At 43.2% G+C, this 26357-nt stretch overlaps 1 protein-coding gene across 1 annotated transcript in view; it reads left to right on the top strand.

Moving 5' to 3' along the window:
- pde1cb (phosphodiesterase 1C, calmodulin-dependent b) overlaps window positions 1–26357 on the top strand; it is a 60349-nt gene that overhangs the window by 28030 nt on the left and 5962 nt on the right. Inside the window, exons 4-14 of the mRNA XM_019877707.1 lie at window positions 520–546; window positions 17747–17860; window positions 19021–19203; window positions 19866–19932; window positions 20092–20208; window positions 20697–20837; window positions 22713–22813; window positions 23723–23851; window positions 24498–24599; window positions 25041–25055; window positions 25100–25125. Coding sequence (XP_019733266.1) covers window positions 520–546; window positions 17747–17860; window positions 19021–19203; window positions 19866–19932; window positions 20092–20208; window positions 20697–20837; window positions 22713–22813; window positions 23723–23851; window positions 24498–24599; window positions 25041–25055; window positions 25100–25125 — 1022 coding nt within the window. The remainder of the gene's footprint in view (window positions 1–519; window positions 547–17746; window positions 17861–19020; window positions 19204–19865; window positions 19933–20091; window positions 20209–20696; window positions 20838–22712; window positions 22814–23722; window positions 23852–24497; window positions 24600–25040; window positions 25056–25099; window positions 25126–26357) is intronic.

The raw sequence follows: 26357 nt of genomic DNA, 5'->3' as shown, positions 1-26357 counted from the left end.
GGACTGAAGTGGGACCCCCCCACCCCCTGCACTCGCCGATGACAAGTGCCTTACGTGTGTGTATGGCTTCGGCTTTTAGAGGCACCGCTGTAGGCACCTGGCGAAGGCGTGGGTGTTTGTTTTCGGGCCAAATGTTAGCGTAAGTGATAGTAGGTGTGTGTGGGCTCCCCGTTGTATGAAAGTAGGCAAGATGTTAGAGGGTGGAGTGGATGTGTGCACGCGTTTGTGTGAGCGAATACTCATGTTTTATTCATGCCATTCTCCTAAATTATCTGCCTAAGTAATTGCACTGTCGTTGAGTTTACTGTGTCTACTTGACAAGCTGATGCTATTTCGGTGATATCGATAAATTACTCGCAATAAATGTCACACGAAATTGCTTTTGTAATCTTAGCATTAACCCCCATTTGAAGTTTGTTGATTATTGCATTGTCATATCGATATTGTTCTCATTTGCCTTAAGTAGAGGTACACGTTTCAGTCAATCCAAATCTAATTTGGTGTTTATATCTCTGGCAGGCGCAAGTACAAGAAGACGTCCCAGAGGTAAGACTTGACGACGGAGCATTGGAATACCATCATCGCATTCTAGACGATTTGCCCTCCATCACTTTATTACCAAAGAATATCGAAGCCACCAGAGAAAATATATGACTATAGATGCAACATTATAGGCATAAAGTCAATATTTTAGATTTGAATAAAATTGTAGTGTCGTCCATCAAAATAAAAAGCTTTTAATCCACCTATTTTCTTTCGCTTAACCGGAGTCGGGTGACGGGGCAGCAACTTCAGCAGGGAAGGCCACACTTCTCTCTCTCCACCCAGTTTGTCCAGTACTTCTGGGGGATCCCGAAACGTCCCCAGGCCGGCCCGAAAAGGCTCTCCGGCCTGTCCTGGGGTAGCCCCTGGGCCTCCCTATTGGTGGATGTGCCCGTAACACCACCAGGGAGCATCTTAAACAGATAATCGAGCCACCTCATCTGGGTCCTCTGTAACTGAGGGAAAGAAATGGGGGGGAGGAAATGTCCCTATTCCGTAGCACTCCATGATTGCAACAAGTGCAGTTAGAATAAAAAAGGGCCACGACATGTTTACCTGCATACTGCGTGGCGTTTGTTTGCTCTTCCCATTCTTGCTTTGACCACCACAGATTGAGTATTCGTGCCGGGTTGTTACCTGAGTCAAATATATCCTATCACACTTGTATGAATGCTGAATCACTTTGTCTTAACCTACCCCCTTGTCTCCATTCAACACCCCATTGTGATGGATGGCTCCTTGTTGGGCAGACATTCAAGAGACCGTATTTATCTGTGAGTCGAACAACCTCACTCATCCGTGACAAATAACTCTCATGCCACATTATCGACGCCGGGATGAAACGATCATTTATTTGCCCCCTGTTGGACATGCCCGGGGGGAAATCGGGCCCTCTATTAACTTGACTTAAATGCATTGTGTTACAAGCACAATTGTGAAGGCTTTAATTAATGCCACAGAATGAGCGGGTAATGATATGTAAGTGTCATTTATCAGGGCTGTCTTTTTTATTGATTACAAACATGCCATCGGTGGCCATTATTCTTTTATTTTCGCTCAGGAACACAACTTCATGTCGGGCAAAGCATGCACACAGTTGTTAGGATATTCGGAGGTTTTGGCATTACACTTAAAAGCTTGTTCCACTCATTTCAGTGGAGAACGATGATTTCAAATACGAATGTTTTTGAGTTACAGGCATGGTCATGGAACAGAGTAGACGCGTATCCCAAGTCACCCATGCTTGGCCATCGTATGTGGAGTTACCAACTTATATTGTACATAGCATAACCATCCGACTGATATTCCGTTGTTGTTTTGCTCCTGTTACAAATTGAATCTGCTGCCGGCTGCCATCTGTGGAGTGCGTTGGCACAAAACTCATTAAGCGAGTAAACAGGACATCGCAAGCAGCCCATATAGCTGGTGGCTGCAAACAAACCAAGGTTTACGAGGCAGGGCACCACTCCGATTTCAAGGCGAGCCGTGGGATTGCTCGCGCCGTTAAGAGTAATTGAGCGACGCGGTGCTGGTCGGCACGGTCTGTGGTCTCACTCTCTCTCTCTTGGTGGCGGGAGGGGCGCGTGGTCGAGTTCCTGTGTGGAGGAGCGGCGTGATTGACAGCTCCGCATGTGTCCGTGTAATTACGGCCGGGCTAATTGGCAGAGAGGAACACTGGGACATTGTCATTACTGACACACCAGGAAAGCCTCTCATGGAGACGTAGAAAGAGAAAGAGAGAACGAGAGAGAGCACTTCTTGCAGCGATGGAAAGAAAGAGATGATGATTTGTGCAGGGTTCTATGTGGGTTGGGCGTTGGTGGAACAGAAACTGTTTATCGGTTGCTATTTTGGATCGCATTTGATCTCATGGTCACTGTTATTGTCATATGGGTTTATTATTTAACAGTTTTCAAAGCCCACGGTAATTTGTGCAATGCAGACCATGGCAGTCGAGTACAGTGCATAGTTATTATTTTTATTTATGTTTTTGCCCTTTATGAATCTAGATGAGGCTATTGAGACTGTCAGATCTACAGTATGTCCCGCTGAGCGAAAAAGACGCTTTCTCATTGAGGCCGCTTTTATCCTGTCTGGAGGAAATCAAGACTTGGATGGCGCTAAATTTCTTGACGTCTCACTCAACGTAGGGCAAGCCCCCTGGCTGCCCATCTTTAGAACTCATCTGATAACTCATTTTTATTCTTTGGCTTTTGACAGTGCATGAGACTTGATTTTTTTATGTTCATGGGGCTGAATAGAAGCAGCCTTTCCATTGACTATGTATGGAAACGCTTCGCTGTTAACCGCTGTTGATCGTTAAAAACTTCCTGCAGTAAAAGAAGCAAAAGGGATAAAACAAATACAACCCCAAAAGTACTTTAAAATGCAGTCTGTCTGTACGTGGTCGAAAACGTCCATGAACAAGCTGAAACGGGTCGTCAAATCGAACAAATGACTGATGGTTAAAAGGTGTTATTTAATTTTTTTTAAATTGCCTTTCAGATTTTATATTGGCGATAGTCTGGAGAAAAATGTTGCTCTCTATTCACCAGTTTGCCATAAACAGAGTGAACCTTTTTCAAGAGATTTTCCCACCAGTCAACTTTGTGAATGGTTTTCTTTGAATGCTGCACACCAAACGACACGGTCGGTATGCTTTCAATAAAAGTGTTTTGACAGTACAGCCATGTTAGCTTGCAACTTGTGAGAGGGGTTTTGTATCTGCTCAGCCAGCCTCCACTGGGCTGCCAATGTCATTTCACAGTAGTGACAACTTTTTTTTTTTTTTAAACAGAGGCAGTCGTGACTCTGCTCTCTGGCATTTCCAGTCGGCCTCACTCCATCTTTGTAATTATGACTACGCGGGCAGCGATATATTGAGACGTGGAGGTGTGCGTTTCAGCGTGTGATTTTGTCTTTGACATTTGAGCCGACGCAATTGCGTCCGTGTCAAGTAGCGTTGAAACAAATGAAGTCAAACGCCTTTCAAACAAAGTCAGATTGCAAGCCACGTTTTCATTTTGATAGATTTATTTCCACTTCGATGCCCAATAGCGATGCTAATAATGTAGTCTGAAGGTCCAGTCACAAAATAATCTATCTAATGAAGTGATTCCCAACCTCGATTGAGCCAAGGCAAAATATTTTCCATTAGAAACAATCTCATGACAAATCAGATATGAAAGTTTAAATTGGCAAGTGCAATGTGTTATTTCCAATCAAAAAAATACTAACACCTACTTTCTCTCTCTCGCTGTGGCAAATGTTTACACTGGATGACTAACATTTGTTTACTTATTATTAAAGACCACATAATTAGTTTTAGAGAAAAAGAGAGGCTTCTTGTTCACCTTCAGAAAAACGTTCATGTTGTGAATTATTATTACCAAAGATTGAGAAGTTTGGATTAGTTGTTCTGTTTTTGAATCCTTTTTAGTGGAATACTTGATGCGACCCAGTCACACCCAGACTCTATCTCTCGTGGTCTTCAATATAGGCATGTTAGCTTGCAACTTGTGAGGTGCGGTATTGTATCTGCTCAGCCTCCTTGGTTAGAGCAAAGAAAAATTGTTTCATCAGCAACGAGTATTAATTGTAATTTTCCCGATGTATTTGCGATATCGTTAAGGTAGATAAGAAAAAATTTCGGACCCAACACTGAACCTTGGAGGACACCGCATTTTTTTGGTCAATCATTGGCAGTACTGTCACCTATTTCTAAGCTGGCATACGCCGCTGCGCATTCAAGTTGCCTGTTCTGCACAATGTGAAGAAAAACCTTTAAAAAAAAAAAAAGCAACTTTTATTTCACCATGGAGCATTTCGCTTTTCAGCATGCGATTAGTATATAAATAGCAACACGAGAGCACAATGAATAAATCAAGACGTTGACAGGGACGAGTGACGGGAGAGCAGGAAAGCAACTCGCTGGGGAGAATTGAACTCTGGCTAATGTCAGTAATCAGGCAGAAAATCTTGCAGGCATTGGCTGCCTTCAAGAGCAGCCCATTAGATGCTATTACCCAATGCCTCTTGTGTCTCCTCGCCATTCGTCAGTCACCGCAGCTACCGAGGCTATTTACTGGAGAGCATTCATTAATACTGCCATGCTGTCTTGATTTCGTTCTCTCGTTAGAATTAGCTGGCAGCACCGGCCAATGCCGCAATTGTCGTAAAGCAAATAAGCGCTTACCGTCAATTACTTGTGTGATAGACGATGATACGCACTATTAACTAATGAGAGAATTCACATGATGCGTTATGTTTTTTGAAAAGTAATCAGCCTCTGCCAACTCGGCTGGATGACGTACCTTGAGTTACGTTTAATTTCTTCCATGATCATGCTCGAGTCATAACTGCAAATACTCATATCCCAAATCATGTTTTCCCATTGAAGCGAATGGTAATATCCCTAATCCGTTCCAGCATTAACCTAAAAACACAAAAATTTATTGTAATGTGTATTTTAGTGGAGAGAAATAGCACCCCATTATATTGTACTTTCTAAAATACACAAACTAATACAGTAATTACATATTTAAATTGAATATTTCAATGTAAACCAAACCAGTCTTTGACACGCCTACATCAGTTGGATGGCCATTACCCAGACTCGTTCTGGTGTTCCCATAGACTGTTGACGAAAATGCCTCAATTTATAAGCTGCTGTTTTGATTTATATTTTTGAAAGCGAGGTTCCCCAAGCAGGACAAGTTAGCAACTGCATCCTTGGAAAATGTGAGACTGTGATGCCACATTTTAGGCCATTGGAAATTATTATAAAATATTAAAGACACCAGTGTGTCATTTATTCTCCTGTTCTATAAATTGCATGTGAGGCGCAATCTAGAAGGAAAACCAGTTAAGGAAGCTCAAGACCTCAATTTCAGCCATGACTGACATTGTCCTTTCTGCAATTGTGCTAATAAATAATGGAAGTGTTTGGGTCTTTCACTGAGTCCACATTTTATTTTCAGCCTATGCGTAATGCTCTTACACCAGTAAAAGGTTTGTTCAGTTTTGTTTTTTTTTTTTTTTTTTTTTTTTTTTTTTTTTTTTGGAATCCTGAATGCTGTATTGTGGCATAAAAAAAGTGTTTTCCCATGGCTCACAGCACTGATTAGAACTCCTGGCTGTTGTTTCTTTTGTCGCCTTTGTCTTTCTCCATTTATTTCTTCCTCCTGTTACCACGTCCCTGATCCTCTCCCCTACCACCTGATGATTACTGGGGTAATTGCCCTGTTCACACCAATCTCAGAGCTCCTGCTAATTATGTAGTTCCCCCTCCCTTAGTCCCCATTTATCCTCCTCCCCTTCATTTTATTTTCCCATATTTTCACACTGCATACAAGTGTAGGTGAAAAGAGTGGCTGTGCCACAGAAAGCAAGGATTCTGGCTGGGAGTCAGTTGTGATATGTGACGTCTCAGGAGGTCTTGCCATCACTCGTAATCTCATTTTTCATTCTAATATAATGATACGATGCATCGCAATATCGATATGTCCTACCTCTAACATGGATGTTGAACCGCAACACTATTGATACTTGATGTTGGTGTATCAATACTGTTCCGGTAAGAGATAACAATATAATACATTTTCATATCAATTTTTATCCCACCCCAACTTGGAGAGATGGTGTGAAATGATATCATACGTTGAAATAAAGATATTTTGTTTCAGAGGTCATTTGGACAGCAACAGAGTGGATACCGAACATAGCATAGCTATACTGTGCCATTAGCGATAATGATACCATTCATACATTCCAGGCTGGTATATCGCAATTTAGCACCCAAAGAGTGCACTGTCTTCCCACGCTCCAGTGCGTCTCTAAGTATGCACAAGTATTTGCAATCCCTCCCGCTGCTGATTGCTTCCACGCTGATCATTTTCCCCTCTTTAGCCAGCCTCAGAAAGCATTATCGAGCCAAATGTATGCCGCCGTTCCCGTGATTGATTCTGAGGCTTTCAAGTGTTCATCCCCGAGTTTAGGCTATGCCCGGCGATAATAAAACATCACAGGCCGTGCTTGGTGCCGGTCCAGCTCTTTGAGCTTCCCCTTCCTGTCGCCCGCAGCAGATAATATTGCAGATTTATAGTGGAGATTGTCTCCTTAATCTGGTTGTTTATATCCGCCAACCCCTGCTTCTCCATCCCTTTACCACTGCGGGTCCCCGCTAGCTGTTTGTCCACAGTTTATTACCCCTGGAACACATGCAGGTAGATGCAGGTGAAGGAATTAGGGGCATAAGGAGGAGTTTTTATTTGAGCAAAACCAAGAAATACCTGTTACAGATATAGTATTGGGGTGCTTGCAGTTCTTGTTTCGTATTCTGTGTGTGTATGTGTGTGAGATGCCCGGCAGCCATCTGCTTGCATGTGTGTTTCCATTCAGCTATCTGTCAGCTCACCTCATTCATCTCCAGCTAGCCCAGTGCTTTCAGTCCTAGTCGGAGGCGCAGCTTCACATATAGTGTATTCAAATAGCTCGGCTTCTGTGCCTTCAAAATTGGATGAATGCATGCAAGAAGAACGCAGGAGGACTCTCGGATGCATTTTCATGCGACGGAAAAAAAAAGGAAACTCACAGTCAGAAGACATAGAATGGCTGCTTTATTCCTTGGTTTTATGTTCATCAAAAGCAACTAAGTGTCATTCTTATTTATACATTTCCCGGACTTCCTTTCAATCCCCCCACCCCCCTTCCCAAAAAAACACACATTTGTACTGACCCCCCCCTCATTTTAGCGACTTTTAAATGTCATTGGCAAGTGGAGGTCATGTTCTTTATTCCCAGACATAATCCTATTGGACCATCTACCTTCACCCTCACCTTAAACCTTAAAACACAACCATATGCCCCAGATAGTTAAAAAGCCCCGAACCGACTGAGGGGCCAACAATTACGACTTTTGGTGAATAATAATGTAGCAATACTAACAGGCATATATTCTTTATCCTCTATGAAGAATGACTACCATTAGGAGACTGCTGTGCTGAGAACCCGAGAGAAAAGCTGAGGCCCGAGGACAGTATATCTGTATGGTACTACCCCGAGTGGCCCAAGACCGCACACCAGAATGAGCAACCCAATGAGCATTGAAAGTTTTAAGTTTCCATTCATGGTGGCAGGCTGCCTTTTTGAGCGAGTGATTCTGGCCATGTAGCACAATAGATTTGGTCACTCTCCCGCCAACGCTTCACCTCTCCCAATCGCACGACGACGTGAAATTAGAGAGGAGGTCGTCAGCGTTCTCAACGGCGCTCTCGTCCCTTGTGCACGTTCCTGAAGAGTGTAATGAAGCGGTACGGAGACATACATGCAACATGTATTTTGGAGTCCTCTCTCGGGATCACCCCGTTACGAGTTCGCCTATCTAGCTCGTGTTGTGAGGAACGTTCCTCTACTTAGCAACGAAGCAATCATATTCAGTAGGATGGAAATATCTTGGAGGAGAACGTGACAAATGGGGCCCACTTGGCTCTGGCTCATTAGCTGAGTTTAATTTAGTGGCAATTTCTGGAGTTAATTTATCTTTCTTTCCCCGAATATGTGAAGCTCCGAACAATAGATCTTCTTCACGCGCTAACTAACACTCATTTTCATTAGCAGCATTAACTGAATTGTTGATGATGATTAAAAATGATTGCAGATTATTCTTCCGACCACGAAGAACTCCTGTACGATAATGTACAGACTAACTGTAGCAGTAACAAAAATAAGGTTTTCTCCATTTAATTTAAGTAACTTTTTGGATGAATTGCACTTGTTTTTTGGCAGCATTTTTTTGATTTGATATGATTTTTGTTCAGAGCAAACACTGCTTTTACTCTATTACAGTCGGCTCCGTTCCGCTCACTGGATTTATTATAATTCATCTACTGTATAATTGTTTGCCCAATCTGTTGGTTTTGATTTGACAGAGAGTCTTATGCACTGTGACATGAACGTTTAAAGGGAAAGTCAGCCTCAAAATAATATCTTCCATGGGCCTCCACTAGTCTAAACACTGCGTTCCGATTAATATTGCATTTGTGGAATAGGAGTTCAGCAGCCAAATCCACGCATTTTCAGGGGGCGGCCATTTTGCCACTTTGTGTCGACTGAAAAATGACATCACAGGTAATGACCAATCACAGCTGAGCTGTGTTCTGAAGCTGAGCCATGATTGGCCATTACCTGAGCCCTGATCAACATGCCCCGCAACGGCTATTGCGTTTGATGTCCATGTATTATTTGGAAGGCTTTTATTTTGAAGTTGTCCTTTGCGGAATGTATGAACAAGTGAATGAACAGCTGGATTCACCTGTCGTTCGGAAGGTGCAAACCAAATAAACGGTGAGCCAAGGCAGGGGAGGAAAAAAAATCCTCAAGCACTTTTTTTCCTAAGCGAGGAACCCAAATTGCTTCCGGACTCGTTTCGCCCTTTTCAGGATAAATCTCTTTTATATGATGGTAGTATAATATTATATAAATCCCAGAAGTACTCAGATGTACGAGTAAAACACTGTCCTTGTTAGTCACCGGTTGAAGGACGTACCATTGGTGACCTCACTCACCGCAGCATACCGCTTTTCAGCTTTTATTGATTTATTGGTGTGCACGTGTGTGTCCATGCGTGTGGCAGCTGCGTTTTGGCTCTTTTGCATCTCACTCCGTTGGTTTTGCAATTAGCCACCTGAATCATCTTCATCACCTGAATCATGTCGTTTCGAATGGCTACATCTGCTATCGCTGTTGCTCAGCCTAAGAGGATTGGCCTCAACTGTATATATGCCCATGTGCTGATGCACCTGCTGTCTTATCATTGGCCGTTCTCCACTACCTGGATTGCTGTTGTGGTTATCTGGTCGACTCACAGAACGCCGATCTTTTATTGCATCTCCAGGATCAACATCAACGCGGTAATCTCATCGATTCCGCCGGTTTTATCTCACCGGTCCACAAATGAGTGGCCGACATCCTTCATAAATGTGGTTATCTTTAAGTAGCCGTTCAGTTTAGGCGGCCATTTGTTCTCTAACCTTGGCATATCAGGAGGTTTCCAGGCGTGTCTGTAGAGACACGTCTCTACTTAGTGGCTCCAGTTTAGTTCGATTAGCAACGGTATGCCTTTATGCCCTTTATGCCTTTACTCACTTGTAGTGGTGCTTTCATGGATTCGCATTTGGATTTTTCGTTTTCAACACAGAGATGCACTGATGACCTCAATGGAACATGTTAGGTAAGGATAGGATGTGGAACTTTCAACCCTACGCCTACTCCGAAACAAACAAAGTGGATCTCAGAATCTGGCTATTGAACTTCAAGGCTCGCGAAAAGAAGAAATAAACTCGTATGGTGCAAATGCAACGTTCAGCGCCATTCAAGCAGCCTCCTTCTGGCTCTTGGGAGCCTCTCCGCCCCCACTCAAAAAATACAATGTATTGTTACATTTCCAAAAAGAAAAGATTTACACTCTCCTTGTTGTTATCATATTGTACCTCGTCAGACAGTCAATGTGAATGATTCAAATCCCGACTTCTTAACAAATCAATTCATAATAATGCCCATTCAGAATACGTTTGTAGCCCAACAGAGGGAGGCAAAAAAGTTCATAGTCAGTTTCCAGGGGGCACAAGTGCACAACTAAACCAAGCTGTCATGCGTGATGGAAGTGGCCGACTTTTTCAGCCAGATTTTCATTGATGTACTTTGTGTGTCACCCTTGAAAGGCGACAACTTATCATAACCATTCGATAACAATCTCTTTACTTTTCTACTGAAATCGTTTTGCTCAGTTCTATGCTCCGTTTAATGATTCAGGTGCCAGCTCTCGTCATATTTTTGGCCTCATACTATATCCATCCATCCATCCATCCATTTTCCGATCTGCTTTATCCTCACAAGGGTCGCGGGGCGTGCTGGAGCCTATCCCATCTGTCGTCGGGGTGTAGGCGGGGGGACACCCAGAACCGGTTGTTAGCCAATCGCAGGGCACACACAGATGAACAACCATCCGCGCTCACACTTACATCTCGGGACAATTTCGAGTGTTCAATCTGCCTGCCATGCATGTTTTTGGAATGTGGGAGGAAACCGGAGTACCTGGAGAAAACCCACGCAGGGACGGGGAGAACATGCAAATTCCGCACAGGACGCACCTTTGCACTGTGAAGTCGACGTGCTAACTAGTTGACTACCGTGGTATAAGTAGGAAGAAAAACAAATCTCTCCGATGCCATTGTTTTTGATCTCGCTCGTCTCATTGAATCACACGTCCTTTACTGTCGTTAGGATTTTCAAGTGCGCCATCATTTTACTCAGTGTTTTTTTTTTTTTAGCTTTGCCACAGTTGGAGCTTGACATGCCCTAATTTGCCTGACAGATTGTGATGGCAGGGAGAGAGGGGGGGAAAAAAAAACGTTGAAATCATTATTACAGCATCAGAGTTTGGCAGTGACGACACCTGTTGTTGGCACCCAGTGCGACGCTTGCAAATCAACGTCCTGGAGCTACAAATGACATGGCCTTATGAAACGATATTTGGAATGGACTAAATGATCTTATCAAAATCATTACCATTTGTATGTTTATATAAAGTCTAATATTATAGAGTCCTGTTTTTCTTATTTAAAACACATTACAAAAATGTGATGGTCTTTTTTCGTTCTGTTTTTTTCGGGGCTGGGGGAGGCTGGACTTGATTAATGGCATACCATTCATTTCAATGGGAAAAGAGGATTTGCGAAATGACTATTTTGAGTTGCAAGCGTGGTCATGAAACGAATTAAACTTGTCTCAAGGCACCACTGTGTGACATTTTGGTTTGCAGCGTTTACATCATGACACCTCTTTGACTTTGGACAACTGCCTGCCTCCTCGCCCCCGTTCAACCTGCCCTTCTTGGACTTGACTCACAAAATCATTTCACCTGTTATTCCCAAGGCTCTGCTCATTGTGGACTGCTGATTTTGAGAGTCTCGGGCCTTTAACCTCCTGAGAAGATAGAGGTCACTTGTGAGTTGCAGGTGCATGATTGGGTTCATCTCATTACACCAGAAGAATGTGGAGGGCTTCAGTCTAGACTAACGATCCTTAAACGGGAGCGCCGTAATAGTGAATTGGTAGTTAGTGATTTGTTTTTGGCAGTACGAAGGCTAAATGTTGGCGCCTCCATCAGTAGAGCGTGAAAAAGTCTTGCAAATGAAAGCCGAGACATTTCTCTGGGCACGTGCTCGACTTCCTTCGCGTTGAATTCCGATCACTGAGGACCACTGAGACCTCTCATACCCACATTGCACTCAAATGATTTGCTTGAGGTTAATCATGAAGCATTTTTTTTTGCAAATGAGAAACCAATTTCTACACTCTCATATGCCAAAAACGTTGGATTTTTTTCGTTTTTTTTAAGCACTGTCGATCCTTCCCACTGAACAGCGACACATGATTGATCTATTTGTCAACATCCTGTCAAAAAAATTTCCCTTTGCCATAAACCCCACTCCCAATCCTTCCCCTGCTTTCATGTTTTATTCTGTGGGATTACATAATTTGCAGACCAATGCGCATTGGGATTCTGCTTTCAAGCGTGGACACAGATTGTAGTAGAAAGCTGTTTGACGGGACAGCTCACGCCGTAGGTAATGCCCGCTGGACGCAAAGCAAAAGGCGGGATTTGTGAGATTATGGATGATGTTTGATTTTGTTTTGCGGCTCTTTCCGGATTCAAATGAGCCCTTGCAAGCATCCGTTTCATGTGCTGTTGTGCTGACCTTTAAGGACAAAACATATGGTCGACATTTCAGCTTGTGTACCTTATGGGCAGTGACGGGCTGACGTGCCGGAGATGATATTTTGAAAAGCTATAAATAAGGTGCATGTTTATTACCTGATCTGTTCATCTTGTCCTAGTTTGAACAGTTGAATGGACAGAAAGTGTGTTGCTAGGTCAATTAGTGCAGTCGGTTTGTTTTGTGTCAGGCCACTGAACTGGACTGATTGCACGCTGAGCTATTCTCTCAATTCTGCTATTTATCATTTCCCATAATTTGACAGTCTGTTGCATTTGAATGGACCCCAGTTTCCCTCCGCTTACTTTGCTAACTCGGTAAAAATGCCAGTGAAAAAGAAATGAAAATGGGAAATGGGACTACAGAAAAGGTTTTTGGGATCACTACAGCTGTGAAATGTCACAATTATAATAATATCAAAGCCATTGTTTCCTGCGTAATAAATGGTGAAGGAGGCCTAAGACAATAGAATGAGAATCATCTTGATTGGCCAAGCATGTAGAAGAAGCTTCCTCAGCAGCATCAGGAAGTACAGTACATCCTCTGCCGGGCCTTTGTCAGGATGGAGTTAATCTTGGCCTCCCACTTGATGTCCTGAGAGACTGTGTCTCTTCTTGTACAAGTCAGGGTCACAGATTCTTTGGCACCGATACAAAGGCGGCATCAACACGCGTCAAACCACAACACCTTTGAGAGACTTTCTGCTTCACAAAATTTCTGTCTTATCCTTGCTTCAAATGCTAGCTTGCTACATATTAGCATGACTGCCCTGACTGAATTTTTAAGGTTAAGTTTAAAGAAGTTTTACTGTTCTATTTCCTGGCGTTAGGTTTCAAATGAGTCAATCATACTAAATGATACAATATAATAGAGCTGATTACAATTGCATAACTTTTTGCTGTTTTAATGGTAACACATACTGGGAAACACTATGGAGTGGTTAACAAATAGCATCAGATTTTCGAACACAAATGTTGGGGCAACACTTGTAGAATGTTAATTTAACAATATTTACAGGCATACATTCTTTATCCTCTACAAAGACCGACTAATATTTACGATTGCTTACTGAGGAGCCGGTACCGGCTACATGTAGAATATATCCTTCTGTCTGCATTATAATCTTCCCCAAGGTGGTCAAGGGGCGCAAATCTCTTAGTTGCCATCATCAACATTATCTTCCTGACATCAGTGTGCCCGCCACAATTGTTATCGTGCCGGATCATGACGCAGTCCGACTGTGCACCATTAAGCTCTCTGCTGCAAAACAAATGACTTTTCCCCCTGAAATGTCAAATTGCTCACTCGGATTAATACAAAAAAAAAAAGAGCCAAAGCTATGAAAGACGCTTGTAATAAAATATTGGCCGAATACCCTTTGCTGTCATTTTTGTGGCCGATGGCAGTTTCATCCTTTTCAAGCTCTCTAGATATTAAACCCAAACATAGTCAGGGCGCCGTCACAATTTATGGGGCCTTTCTTTCACATGGAAATGGCTGCAGAGCTTATCATGACAGTAAAAGCTCCATCGGATGAACGTTTGGCCCTTTAAGAATGATGACTCGGCTGCTGCAAAATCAAACAGACGCGGTCCATTGCGTTTATCAACTCAAATTTCACAAAAATAAATTTTCTTACAGCTTTGAAGCTTCACTCAGCAGATGTTTGTCGCAATGCTGGAGGTGTTCATCACCAGATTTTTTTTTTTCTCTGTGCCCTCTCAATATTTTCCAAAAATCATTGTTGTGTCAAATAATTCCTGTTTCTACAAATGATACGCAGAGGGTGAAGGCTGAAACTGATTCATCCGTTTCGGTTCATTCTAATAAGAAAAGATACTAGTGTTTTGCGTTATGATCATGGTCGCAGAACAAATTGAATTTGTATCTCAAGGCATCACTCTACTGAGCAATCTTGTAAGTACAGTATTTGAATTTGCCGGGCCTGTTTGCAACACTTCTCTGCTGTGTCAAATTTAGATGACATTTCATTTTAGAGAGACTTTAACAGGGCATGACGCAAACACATATTCATTTGGCTTTTTTTTTTTTAAATAATATTTAAAGTGCCTTCGTCTTTGAACTCCTTTAGGTGCGTTTGATTGAGACATTGACATGAGTGGGCCGCGTTCAGCCGAGCACTGATCTTTTTTAAGGATTCTTCTGTCGCCCGCTGCTCTCGTCACGTCTGTCACGCGCCGCCTCCCACGGGAAAGGCTTTGTTTAGAAACGCGTATCGGAAATTTTCCAAGGAGTTGCCACCATTGTTCAATGAAGCACACACGCACAAAAATCACTCAATGAGAGCGGTGAAAGCGTTTTAGTCCACACAACAGCTGGTTCCCTCCCAAACTCAATTGTGGGTGCTACTTTATCAACTTGATTTACGTAACACAACTTGGGATGAGTTCCGTGTTTCCATTTGGCCGACGAGCAATTTTCTGCTGATCACACAGCAACTTGAGATCAAATTACTGGTACATCTCTGCTAGTTCTCCACATCCATCTAGCCTCAAATCACAGCACAGCCGCAGGACCTCAGACATCATGTTTTCACAGTCCTCGTGCCGCTTATCTTATCACAAAACAGCGCTGCGTGTCCCCCGAGCGCACACGCTAATCTTCACGGGTGATTATATTGACCCCAGGGCATTGATTACACACCGTTGAGCCAGGAATGTCATCGGAAAATGGAAGCGGCGATGCCGACATTCTGATCCCTTGCCTCCTTTTCTTTCCGCTCTGCTGAAAATGCTCTTGGAAAGGCTGAAAATGGCTTATTGTTATGGTTATGGTATGAGTTGGGATAAATATGGCACATCAGCACTCTGTTGCTTCTTGTGAAATTCGCCGCCACCATTTAAGCGCTCTTAACACAAATTTTTGCTAGCAACTCAACATGTTTGAGTGGCGTGTTCTTTCCTGGAAAACAGAGACGTGACCTCACTGCTCAGTCGAAGTACCGCTGTATAAACAGTTTGATTCGTAAAATAACAGTTTCACAGTGGGGTGCGCCGGGGTCTTGTGAGATTTGTGAAACGTTGCACATACGGTATGCCGGGGACGTGTCTTTGTGAGCATCTGGCGTGTAACGCGTGATTAAAGCGCATCTTCAGAGGGTCAAGCGCTTCCAGGCCGCCGTGCCTGACCTCAGCTGTCAGAGCAATATTGAGCAAAAACACACACTCACACACTCTAATGCGCACGCAGGTATACGCCGATGCTCACCCTCACGCGGCGACATGCACGCACTGAATATTTTTTCAATATTGTGGATTCTCTTTATTTTAAACAAAAAAAACCCAAATTCGTGCTATATTGACGCACAATGGATATAATTTCCTACCTATCGCATGACTTTTGAACGTTTTCTAATTGTTTATAGAGTGACTGTGGTTTTTCCGTGACGCCGATATGAGCAGGGGAGCTCTGCGGCACACAGCTGCTCCTAATAACTGTCATTAGCTAGCCAAAACCACACGTGCTGATGACGCTCCCTACATCCAATCACTTCCTCATAACTCTTAAAATAGCCGTACAGCGCAACACCGGAAGGCAGCTGTGAACAGCCATGAGATATGTAACTTAGCAGTATAATTTAAAAAAATTTTTTTTTAAATGTAAGAATCTAAGACTAGGATCTGTATTAAAGGAATGCTAGTGGAGCCGAAGGATTTTGAATAGTTTCATTGTTATTGAAATGCAGCAAAGATGTGGATGCAGTGGAATTAAAATGCGAGACGCTTAGATCGCACACGATATAGCCAAGGTCATTTTGTTTGCGAGCAAAAAGAACAGAATAAAATGCTCCACATGCAGGGATCAATAGGCATCAGGGTATGGTGGTTATTAGTTGGCATGTCTATTACGACAAGACACAAAAAAATTTCAAGTCGCCATGCTCGAAAACACTCGCCACTCAGGAAAGCTGACATTTTGGTGTGAAGCAGTCCTTTTATGCAACTTTTGGATCACTTTCAGGCATCCTTCGCAGACGAACTCGTCTTGGAAACTTTGTCAGGTGGCTACCAAATTTCAATCACGTATACCAGAGAGAAGGGAGACGCTTTCTTTTGAAGGGTTAGAGATTTCATCATTGTTGAGAGCAGTTTCATGGCTCTGCGCTAACCTGAATCCTGATCCTCCGATTTCTTTCAAAGTCTCCAAACTCTTCTCACTCAAAATTCCATCACTTGGATCCTGGTGAAAATAGATACACTGTGGGTGTCCCATCCCACCCAAAACACAATTAGGCTGCTCCCAGAGAATGAGAGAAGATTAGTCGCCATAAACAGTGCATTCCAAATTGGGCACATGTTCCAACATGTATTAAAAAAAGAAAAAAAAGAAATAGCTGTGAAGCACACAGGCAGCAAGCGGGGATTTGGACCATTTCCCGCGGTTGCCATTGCGACCATATTGAAGTGTCCTTGAGCAAGATACTGAACCCCCAGTTGCTCCTGATGCTGCGTCATCAGTTGGTGAATGAGGTAACAGAATGAAGCGCTTTGAGTACCCGAGGTAGAAAAGCGCAGTACCAAGTGACGGCCCGTTTAAAGGGTCGTCACCAAAATGTAACAAATGGACCGTGTTTGGTGGCAATCGTAATCATTCACCACAAAGGGGGAAACTCTCACAAGTGGACTACACAAGCGCCAGCTCTGACCTAAAGTGCGGCAGGGGGTCCTTACATCAAACGACACATCGAAACCACAACTCTGTGTCTTCAAAGGATGCTTTCTTAGTCACTCTGTTTTCTCTGACCTTCACGTATTTCAGCCTGCAATCTGCTTTTTCAAGGTTAATTTGTTCACCCACTTGTGCCGGGTGAAACGATAAACGGATAAGAATCAGCCGCTGGCATCGGGTAAATGTTAAATGCAGTGGACAGTAAAGTGCGATGAAATCTCGCTCATGGATGCAGCATTCAACATATGCGTGTGAATCTGGTGACTGATTGTTTTAATTCTTTCGGCAGCCGAATTGGGAGAATTGTTGCATGCAGAAGCCTTCAATTAGGAGGCAAAAATACGGCCGCTGTCACGTTACCTGTAATCAATGAGAGCATCTGAAACCTTTCCGCTTAATAATTCAACAACACGCGTCGCCTGCAAGGGCTTTCACTATGGGCGATCACATGACACCCCCCCCTCCACCCCCACCCCCGAACGAAGCGTCAGCAGCCAGTGTGGCCTACTGCAAGAAGTCAAGTTTATTGTGTTTGTATTTGCCAGACCCCAATGACCTTTGGCTCTGTACTTAATTCTAACTACTGTGTCTCAGACATGTATTATAGGTCATTGCCGCAAGGAAAAACAAGCGGCCGAGGCAAACCAGATGATAATATTAGCCAGTGAATGGATCATGTCAACATGGCAGAGGAGTTAATCCACTTTGTGAACTGGTTTGTCCAATGTCTGTTTTAGATTAAGATGTCTGGTCAAACAGCTGGAGAGAGGGGAGGCTTCCCTTGCCGACCTCAAGAAGAACCTCGAGTATGCGGCGTCCGTGCTGGAATCGGTCTACATCGAGGAGACGAGGTGAGATTTGAAATCCGTCGCTGCATCGCCATGCTTCGACCCTAATACGAGGTTAAGGTGGTTGTCATAACCTTACTATGTGGACAGTTTAATAAGAGCTGAAGCAATCATCCTCAGACTATGACCAACAAAACAAAAAAAATCTAAAAACAAATAGAAGACAGAATGAATATGGAAATGTTTGAAAAATATGACAAAAACGATGTTGACAATTATTAAAATAGACAAGTAGAAAAATACAAATATATTCAGGGGGAAAAAATAGCTACATTGGTCAGAAAGTAGCAAACAGAAAAAAAACTACAAAAATATGATAAGAAAAATGTTGTAAAATAAAACAAATATATGACACAAACAAGCACTAAGTGTAAAAAAAATACATTAAAAATATCGATCCAAATAAATACATGAAAATGTTAGGAATGCCATGAGTATATTGGAGGAAAAAATATCAAATATGAGATGGGACATGTAAAAAAAAAAAAAGCAAAATAATACATGTTTACATATGAAAATTAATGTAAAATAGTGGAATGGAAACTAGAACCATCACCGTGCGTAGGATTCTCAAAGACCTGTGAAATGCTGTTGGAATGATAAACATACAAGAGTCAATAGTAATACTGAATATTTCATGACATTTTATTTTTTATCATTTATTCATTTCCTTATTTTTACTTATTTCGGGGAAAACGTTTCCTCCCCAATATGAGGCAAGCCTAAGTGATAAGAATGATGTGTGGCCTGCAGGTCCAGAGTATGAGATATGTCCAGGATTATGAAATTATGTAAACCTCTCCGTCATGTGGATCCAAGCAGATTAGGGCCGGCGATAGCACGACCACCCGAGCCAGGATGGCGGATGATGAACCCATAAGAGCGCAGGACTGCGCTGAGCACCTGTGATGTGATGCGTTGCTGTGCCTTGCCGTCACAAATTGCGCTCGGTTCGGAGGCTTTGACGGTACACATCAAGCGAAACATGATCGAGCCAATGCTGTCACACAATTGGATTTGAATGGGGCATCATGGCATTTTAAGAAGCAACGTTACGTAAGATGTGATGAAATTTGATGGGCATCGCGAGGATTTGGCCTTGATCCCCTTGTCAGACTGCCGCCAGCTGAATTTTACCCTCCCCTCCCCTCTTCTCCTTTCAGGCGTTTGGTGGACACAGAGGATGAGCTCAGCGACATCCAGTCCGAGTCGGTACCGTCGGAGGTGCGTGACTGGCTGGCCTCCACCTTCACGCGACAGATGGGCCTGATGCTGCGACGTAATGAGGAGAAACCTCGTTTCCGAAGCATCGTCCATGCCGTCCAGGCGGGAATATTTGTGGAGAGGTAAAACTAAGTACGGTGTTCCCCAGCGTATACGTAATTCACTACGTGTAGATTCATATATTTGTATTTCTTTTTTCTTAAATGAACCTACCTTCCATTATTGGCGGAAAATCACCTACCCCAACCATGTCTAATTTCAAAATATTGTCGTTTCGTGATATCTTGGTGCCAAGGGAACAACAGTGGCGCCTTGAGATACAAGTGACCCATCAACTGCGCGTCATCTATTGAAAACAACCAGTTGACTTTCAGAATGTCTGCTCCGTTCAATGCTAACAAACAACGATTACTGTACCTCATGATTAGCATCGGTAGTTGTTGTCTTAGAAGCGACAGAGAAGTTGAACAACAAAAGTTGAACAACAAAAGATGGCATTGTAGTATTATAATGGCACACCAGAAGGATCAGCACAATCAATTGGATTGCAGCATTAAAATGTTATTGAACTGAATGTTAATGAAATTGGATGGCGACAGGAAAAACTGTTTGCAATTATCTGGCGACCTTTCTTTGGAATTTTTGCAACCTTTCACCAACACTGACAAAAAAAAAAAAAACATGAACGAACATTTGCTAACACTCGCGCGGCGAAGGCGCGCGAGTGTTAGTTTGGGACCACTTGTGTTGACGCACAGCGGTGTGTTTTATCTCATCCAAACAGAATGTACCGACGCACCTCCAATTTGGTGGGACTCAGCTACCCGCCTTCCGTTATATCTGTGCTGAAGGTATGAACACGTGCCCTCCAAAATCAAGCACAAGCAGATCTGGAAAAACACCTTTTGCACACAGTACTACTACATGGCTGGAAATAAGTAGAATTCATGTTGTTGCTGAAATTTATGACCAAAAGAGTACAACACCTTTTTTTTTCTTCTCCCACACAGAATGTTGACAAGTGGTCATTTGACGTGTTCGCTCTGAACGAGGCCAGTGGTGATCACGCACTTAAATTCATTTTCTACGAGTTGCTCACCAGATACGACCTCATCAGCCGTTTCAAGGTAAAGATACAGTACAACCTGTTTGTAAGCATATTAAAAAAACAAAGAAAAGAAAAGAAGACCCAAAAAAATGGAACAATGCTGTAATACTAAAATATATATTTTTTTAAATCAACAAACATTATATAGAGAAAACATGAAATTTACGAAACCTTGACAAGTACTTGTTAAAACAAAGTGTTTGGCCTGAATGTCAGCGATAAACATACACCTGAATTCGCACTCGGTGCTCACCCGATAAGACCTAACTACCTTTTTGTCCTCACAATAATAATTACAAAAGTGACAGCCCATTTACCATTTACCAGACCGCATGTGACAAAATGGCAGGTGCACTTTGTGCCATGTTTAACTGCTCTAATGGCATTTAGAGGCTTGAACGTGGGTGTAGAAAAAGACAAAAAAACACCATTAAAAAGCTTTGGAAACCTCCATTCAGTCATCACAAGGACACCGTTTTAATAATCTTTGTTTTCTTTGCCCTCCAGATCCCAATTTCTGCAGTCGTGTCATTTGTTGAGGCCTTGGAAGTTGGATACAGCAAGCATAAAAACCCCTACCACAACTTGATACATGCTGCTGACGTAACACAGACTGTTCATTACTTATTACTCAAGACCGGCATGGTGGTGAGTATGTCTGAATTGATTCATTTATTCTGGCCTGTGACAATGAATAACCCGTAAAGCATAAACACGTATCGAACATATACACAGTCATGTGTTATATAAATGACTGTGCTCAGTAGTTAAATTATTCAAGAGAGACAACCACCTTCACATGAGGCTCATCAATAGCATTAGCTCACACAAATCTATAACATCGTATGTGGGTAAGCAAATTAAAAAAAAAAAGTCCCTGGATATTTGTAATCCTTAAATTTGCAAATGAAGGACCATCATTTTGTGTGAGTTCAGTTTAAAGCCTTCCATCAAGGTCCACTTAGTAGTCAGAACAACACCGCTGGATTAACCTTATATACTTTTTCCTCAGCACAAGAAAAACAGCACTTGGCTCTTTTCATTCCCAATTTCTATCCAGCCACCCCTCGCTTCCACAGTGTTTTTCTTTCATCACCCTAATAAGATGGCCGTGACAGCCGCCGACACGCTGGCTTTTTCTGCGGGCCGCGCCTCGCGCAGGAAACCACATTACCGCTGTGACCACGGGGCTCCTGGGAGAGCCACGCAAGAGCATTTGTCATTCCGCGCGCCCTCCAGACTCCATTAAATCAACAATCAACAGGTCATTCATAAAGCGGGCCCACGAGCAAATACGCCAAGGGGACGACGCATAGGTCGTCTTGCTCCCTCTCTTGTTCCTCGCGCCTTTCACATCCCCCGCTGTTGATTAGTCAACCATATCCAGCTGAGTTCTCTCCGCAGACATGCGTGCGCCCCACCAAAATGCTCACTCACGGGTGTGTGTTTGTGTGTAACACCAACATCCACATGAACGCTTCATGAAAGCTGACGCATGCACGCTCACACATCAAGGTGCAGTCATAATGTAGTCGCAAGGTAAGACAACGTGTAGCAGATGAAGGATATTCGGAAGCGATTCGATGTGCTATTTAGTATGAGAACAAAATAATCTTTTAGGAAAAGGACACAGGGCGGATATGAAATATGCAGGGCTCCGCCGTATAGGTCCAGTCAATTTAAAATGTTGAAAAAAAGTCCTTAATGATTCAATTAATATTTATTGAACATTGTACCGAAATGACAAATTAAAAACAAAGCATTCTGAAAGATGACATGTAAAAGCGTCCTACTGAAAAGTTAAATACAACGCTGCTGTACTTTGGCCGTGATTTTTTTTTTTTTTTGTCGTCCCATTAACGAGAGACTGCGTACCAGTGGTGCTGGTACCACACTTTGTGGATCACTGGACTAGCTGACGGTCACAAAAACTGTATTTGTTGACACTGGCCCACAGTATAGTGGGTGGAGCCAGCCGTGGCTCATTTGCATAAGGTTGTGCTGTGATGTCATTTTTTTTATGTTTGGGATATTTTGTGTTCAAAACGTGTTTGGGGCTCGTATTTTTAAATTGCGGGGGGTGAAAAAGCATGTCTCCTTGTAAAATATGATGTTGAGATGCCCAGAAGGCACTGTTTAAAGCTGATTTTTTTTTTAAGTGCAACTTTACCTTAAGGAGCCAGCCAGTCAGTCAACTTGACATTAAAATGACACTTTTAGTATTGAACTTGTCTTCTCTAAACTTTTCTTTTCGCTCCTCTGACCTTCGCCACAACTTCCCCCATCGCCCGTTTGTTTCCATTCATCCCAAACCGTAATGTATTCCCTCCTACACATCTTCATCACGCAACCTTCCTTGCTTTTCCATTCACTGCCTTCCCATTTCGCATCACTTAATTCCTGTCCATTATTCCCTCCCCTGCGCATTCTTTCTCATTCACGGCTGCCCTTTCCATTGCGCCGCCACCCCCGCCCATCATCACCTTCTTGTCTTCATTCCCCCCACCCCGCCCCATCCACCAGCATTGGTTAACTGAGTTGGAGATCTTTGCCATGATCTTCGCAGCGGCCGTGCACGACTACGAGCACACGGGCACTACAAACAACTTCCACATTCAGACAAGGTAATGGATCATCAAATCAAATGCGCTCAGCTCTCGACTCCGAGATCGATGCCCTCATTTACCAAGGCGAGAGGGGCCTTTATACACGCGGGCGCTGCCGCGGCAATAACATAAGGACAAGAGACCAAATAGAGCTCCGCAGCTTGTAAAATAAAGACTTGTTTCACAGTGTAAGGGAGCAGGGAAGGACATTCAAAGAAATGCGCTCGCTACTTGAACATGAAACTTTTAAGATTTTTTTGATGGAGTCAAATTGGGAGAACCACAAACTCCATGAGTAAATACTGTGACTCTAAAGTTACACAAACGCAGTGTTGTACCATAAAGTGATGTCATGCGTAAATGTAAACATGCGAAGCGAAAATTGCTCATCCCGCACAATAGAAATCAAGAAATCGAATCAAAACAAGCTCCACTTGTGGAGAAGTTACAGCCATGGTGTGTCTTAGTTCCTCCCACCGTGTCGTCATACACGAAGCAGCAAAAAAAATAGCCGACGATACAACTCTCGGCATCACTGTAACTTCCCTCAAAGAAGGCCTGCTATCCATCCCCTCGCACTATGAAATGAACCGATAGACTTTGAGATGAGCCACAAAGTCCGGGATATTACAGTCATTCACTGTCTGTGTGCCAAGGGATTTCCATTTCGGCAGCAAAGTAGTTTGGCCTGAATTGAAATCCATTACGTTTTCAGGCAATTTAATCTCATTGATATGAACATTAGACTGATCTAATTCCAGCATGGGCGATAAAATCCCCTCATCACCAAAAATTGAAAAATCCCGAGCTAAATATCATCAAGGCCATCTCCCTAATTATGCCGAAAGAAAACGAGAAGCGATGACATGAGTTGGTCGCCGGCGGTCATGAACAGCGTAATGGACTCCTTGCTTGGCCTCCTCCCAGGTCCGACACGGCTATCCTGTACAACGACCGCTCGGTGTTGGAGAGCCACCACGTGAGCGCGGCCTACCGCCTGCTGCAGGACGACGACGAGATGAACATCCTGTACAACCTCTCCAAGGATGACTGGAGGTCAGAGCAAAGGAGAGGGGGCTGAGTGACGCCAACGGGGAAATAAAATACAGTCCTATCTTGACTTACGAGTGTCGCAATTTATAAATTTTTCGACTGAAGAGCCGCCGCTTGTTGGAAACTACAGTAACCTTTTTTTTTGGAGGGGGGGGGTTCGTAGGCAAAAAAAATAATTAAAATTGGGGATTTGGGAGGTGGCTTGGAGTGGAATAATCTCAGTTCAATTATCGTCACTGGGGAATATTTGATTTGAAATTAGGGCAAAGTGGCCACACAAGGCATTCAATTCGCAATTCAAGTTACCGCTGCACCAAAAATAATATGAAGAAGTGATATAAAAGTTCAGGCCGGTGATCCATGTGTGCACATTACGCATTCATCGTGAACCTGCTTTTTGTTCTGTGGGAAATGACAAGCGCTTTCACGGTCCAACAGTTCTGCACACGGCGAAACTGTGATAATATATTAAAGCAGACAGCATCAATCCAATTTTCGTAGCATGAGTCCGGACCTGTCAAAGCAAGACATTTATAAATAGCTCTCAAAGTCTGTGCCGGCTGCCTGCTTTTTTGTCCCAGCAAGCTTTTGATTCTTTTTATTCCCCCCAAGGTGTGAGAGTTCATTTTGTCTTGTGTTTGTCTCACAGAGAGCTGCGCGCTCTGGTCGTGGAGATGGTGCTGGCCACCGACATGTCATGTCACTTCCAGCAGGTGAAGGCTATGAAGAACTTCCTGCAACAGCCCGAGGGGTCAGTTGACATTTACGTTTTTCGTTCAATTTCCGTCATACTCCACAGTCTCCACTTGGCTGCAGCATCCGGGCATTTGCTCTCGCTATAGCACGTGTGTCCTTCATACTGACATTCACACACTAGTATGTTTTGTTTTTTTTGGAACGCACCTCTTGGATCGCAGAGATATGTAGATTGAGTGATTGTTTTTTATTTTTTTATTGGGGTTTACAGTATACAGGGCTTCTCAAATACTGGGGCCGACCCCTTTGGGAGGGGCGTGGTGCGATGCCGAAACATGAGGGATAATTGTAGATATATTTTTTAGTTATTATTCTAATTTCCTACGTTTGTTGGTACTCTGTGGTGTGTCAATTTTACAAGACATTTCTATGCACTTTGCAAGGACTTTGAGTTCAATACGATCACGTACTTTTGACTTCCCTTGTTATCTCTTAGCTGGAGTCAAGCCAGGTAATCATTTGCGACAGTGAGACATCCCTCCGCTTGTGTTGCAGGTGTGACGATAAGAAAAAGTCAAGGGGTGCGGAGGCGTAGGGGTGAACCTGTTGACCTTCATGGTGCCATTTCCAAAAGTGCCCTGAATGCACCGATAGCAGATAGTTGACGGCTTTAGATTAGTGCGCTTGGATGTGCGTGTGTGCGGGCACCACACAAGAGTGCTGACTGGAGGGTCTCCTTCCATCACATGCATACGAATGCTCAAGAGATTGAACGATGTAATGCTGAATGGACTGTAATGTAATTCGAGGGTGGCTGCTGCAGGCTTGACGTTAATGGGATGAGGAGAGGAAATGCGAAGCGGTCTTTCTCACCCCTACCCTGTCCGTGTTTAACCTTCCGTGTGTGTTTTTGTTAGTCGGCTCTCCATTTTGGTATCCGTGTGAATCCGTTTGTCAAGCGTGACTTGGTTTTAATGCTATCAGGCACCAGTAATGCCCGATAATGTGAAATCATCTTCACAGCATATTGCAGTGAAGCAGACAATTAGTCTTAAGCAGGTAATCACGTTAAATGGAAAATAAATTGGGATTTGTGGTTGTGGTTGACCACATCGCGGATAGAAGAAATGTTGGATTTCGAGGTCTGGCCAATATTTTGGTCTTGCTTTAAAAACCGGACAGCGCAGGTGGTGCGTTTTCCGGCATTTTACGCATTTGTCTCCCCAATTTCCCCAGAGGCTCACCTCATGTTTTCTCACCCACGTCTCTTATTGCCTTTATTCATCGAGTCCTCAGTTTGCCCGCCCGTCCACATGACTTGAAAGAGCTTGAACCACCTTGGTTCAACAAGAAATATTGTACACAGGGTCTGATGTGAATCAAAATGCGACAGGTGAAATGTCTAAAATCTGAATCTATACCATGGCACCACTATTGTATGCTCTTAAGAAAGAATAAAAGCCCAAGTTGCTTTACCTATTTAGTACGGATCCATTTCCGTGCGCATCATTTCGAGGGTCATTGTAAAAAAAAAAAAAACAACAAAAAAAAAAAACACACACACACACACAACAGGGAAACTAAGTGACCCACACCAAACCTGGTGGGATCCTGCAAGCAATTAGCACACGCATTACAAAACACTCTCACTCTCATATTGGTCCTCTCGTTCCCGCTCTGATACACAGTGTTCCATTTTCATCTCTTAAGGGCCATTATCTGTCAAATCCCCAATTGGCTGTCTTGTTTCTTGAAGTTTCTGCTTGTGTACTTTCTCTGGATTTTTTATTTTATTTTTTAACCACCGAATCCA

Source organism: Hippocampus comes, unplaced genomic scaffold (assembly GCF_001891065.2).
Source record: "Hippocampus comes isolate QL1 unplaced genomic scaffold, H_comes_QL1_v1.1 scaffold317, whole genome shotgun sequence".
Taxonomy (NCBI): domain Eukaryota; kingdom Metazoa; phylum Chordata; class Actinopteri; order Syngnathiformes; family Syngnathidae; genus Hippocampus; species Hippocampus comes.
This window is presented reverse-complemented; position numbering and strand designations above follow the sequence as displayed.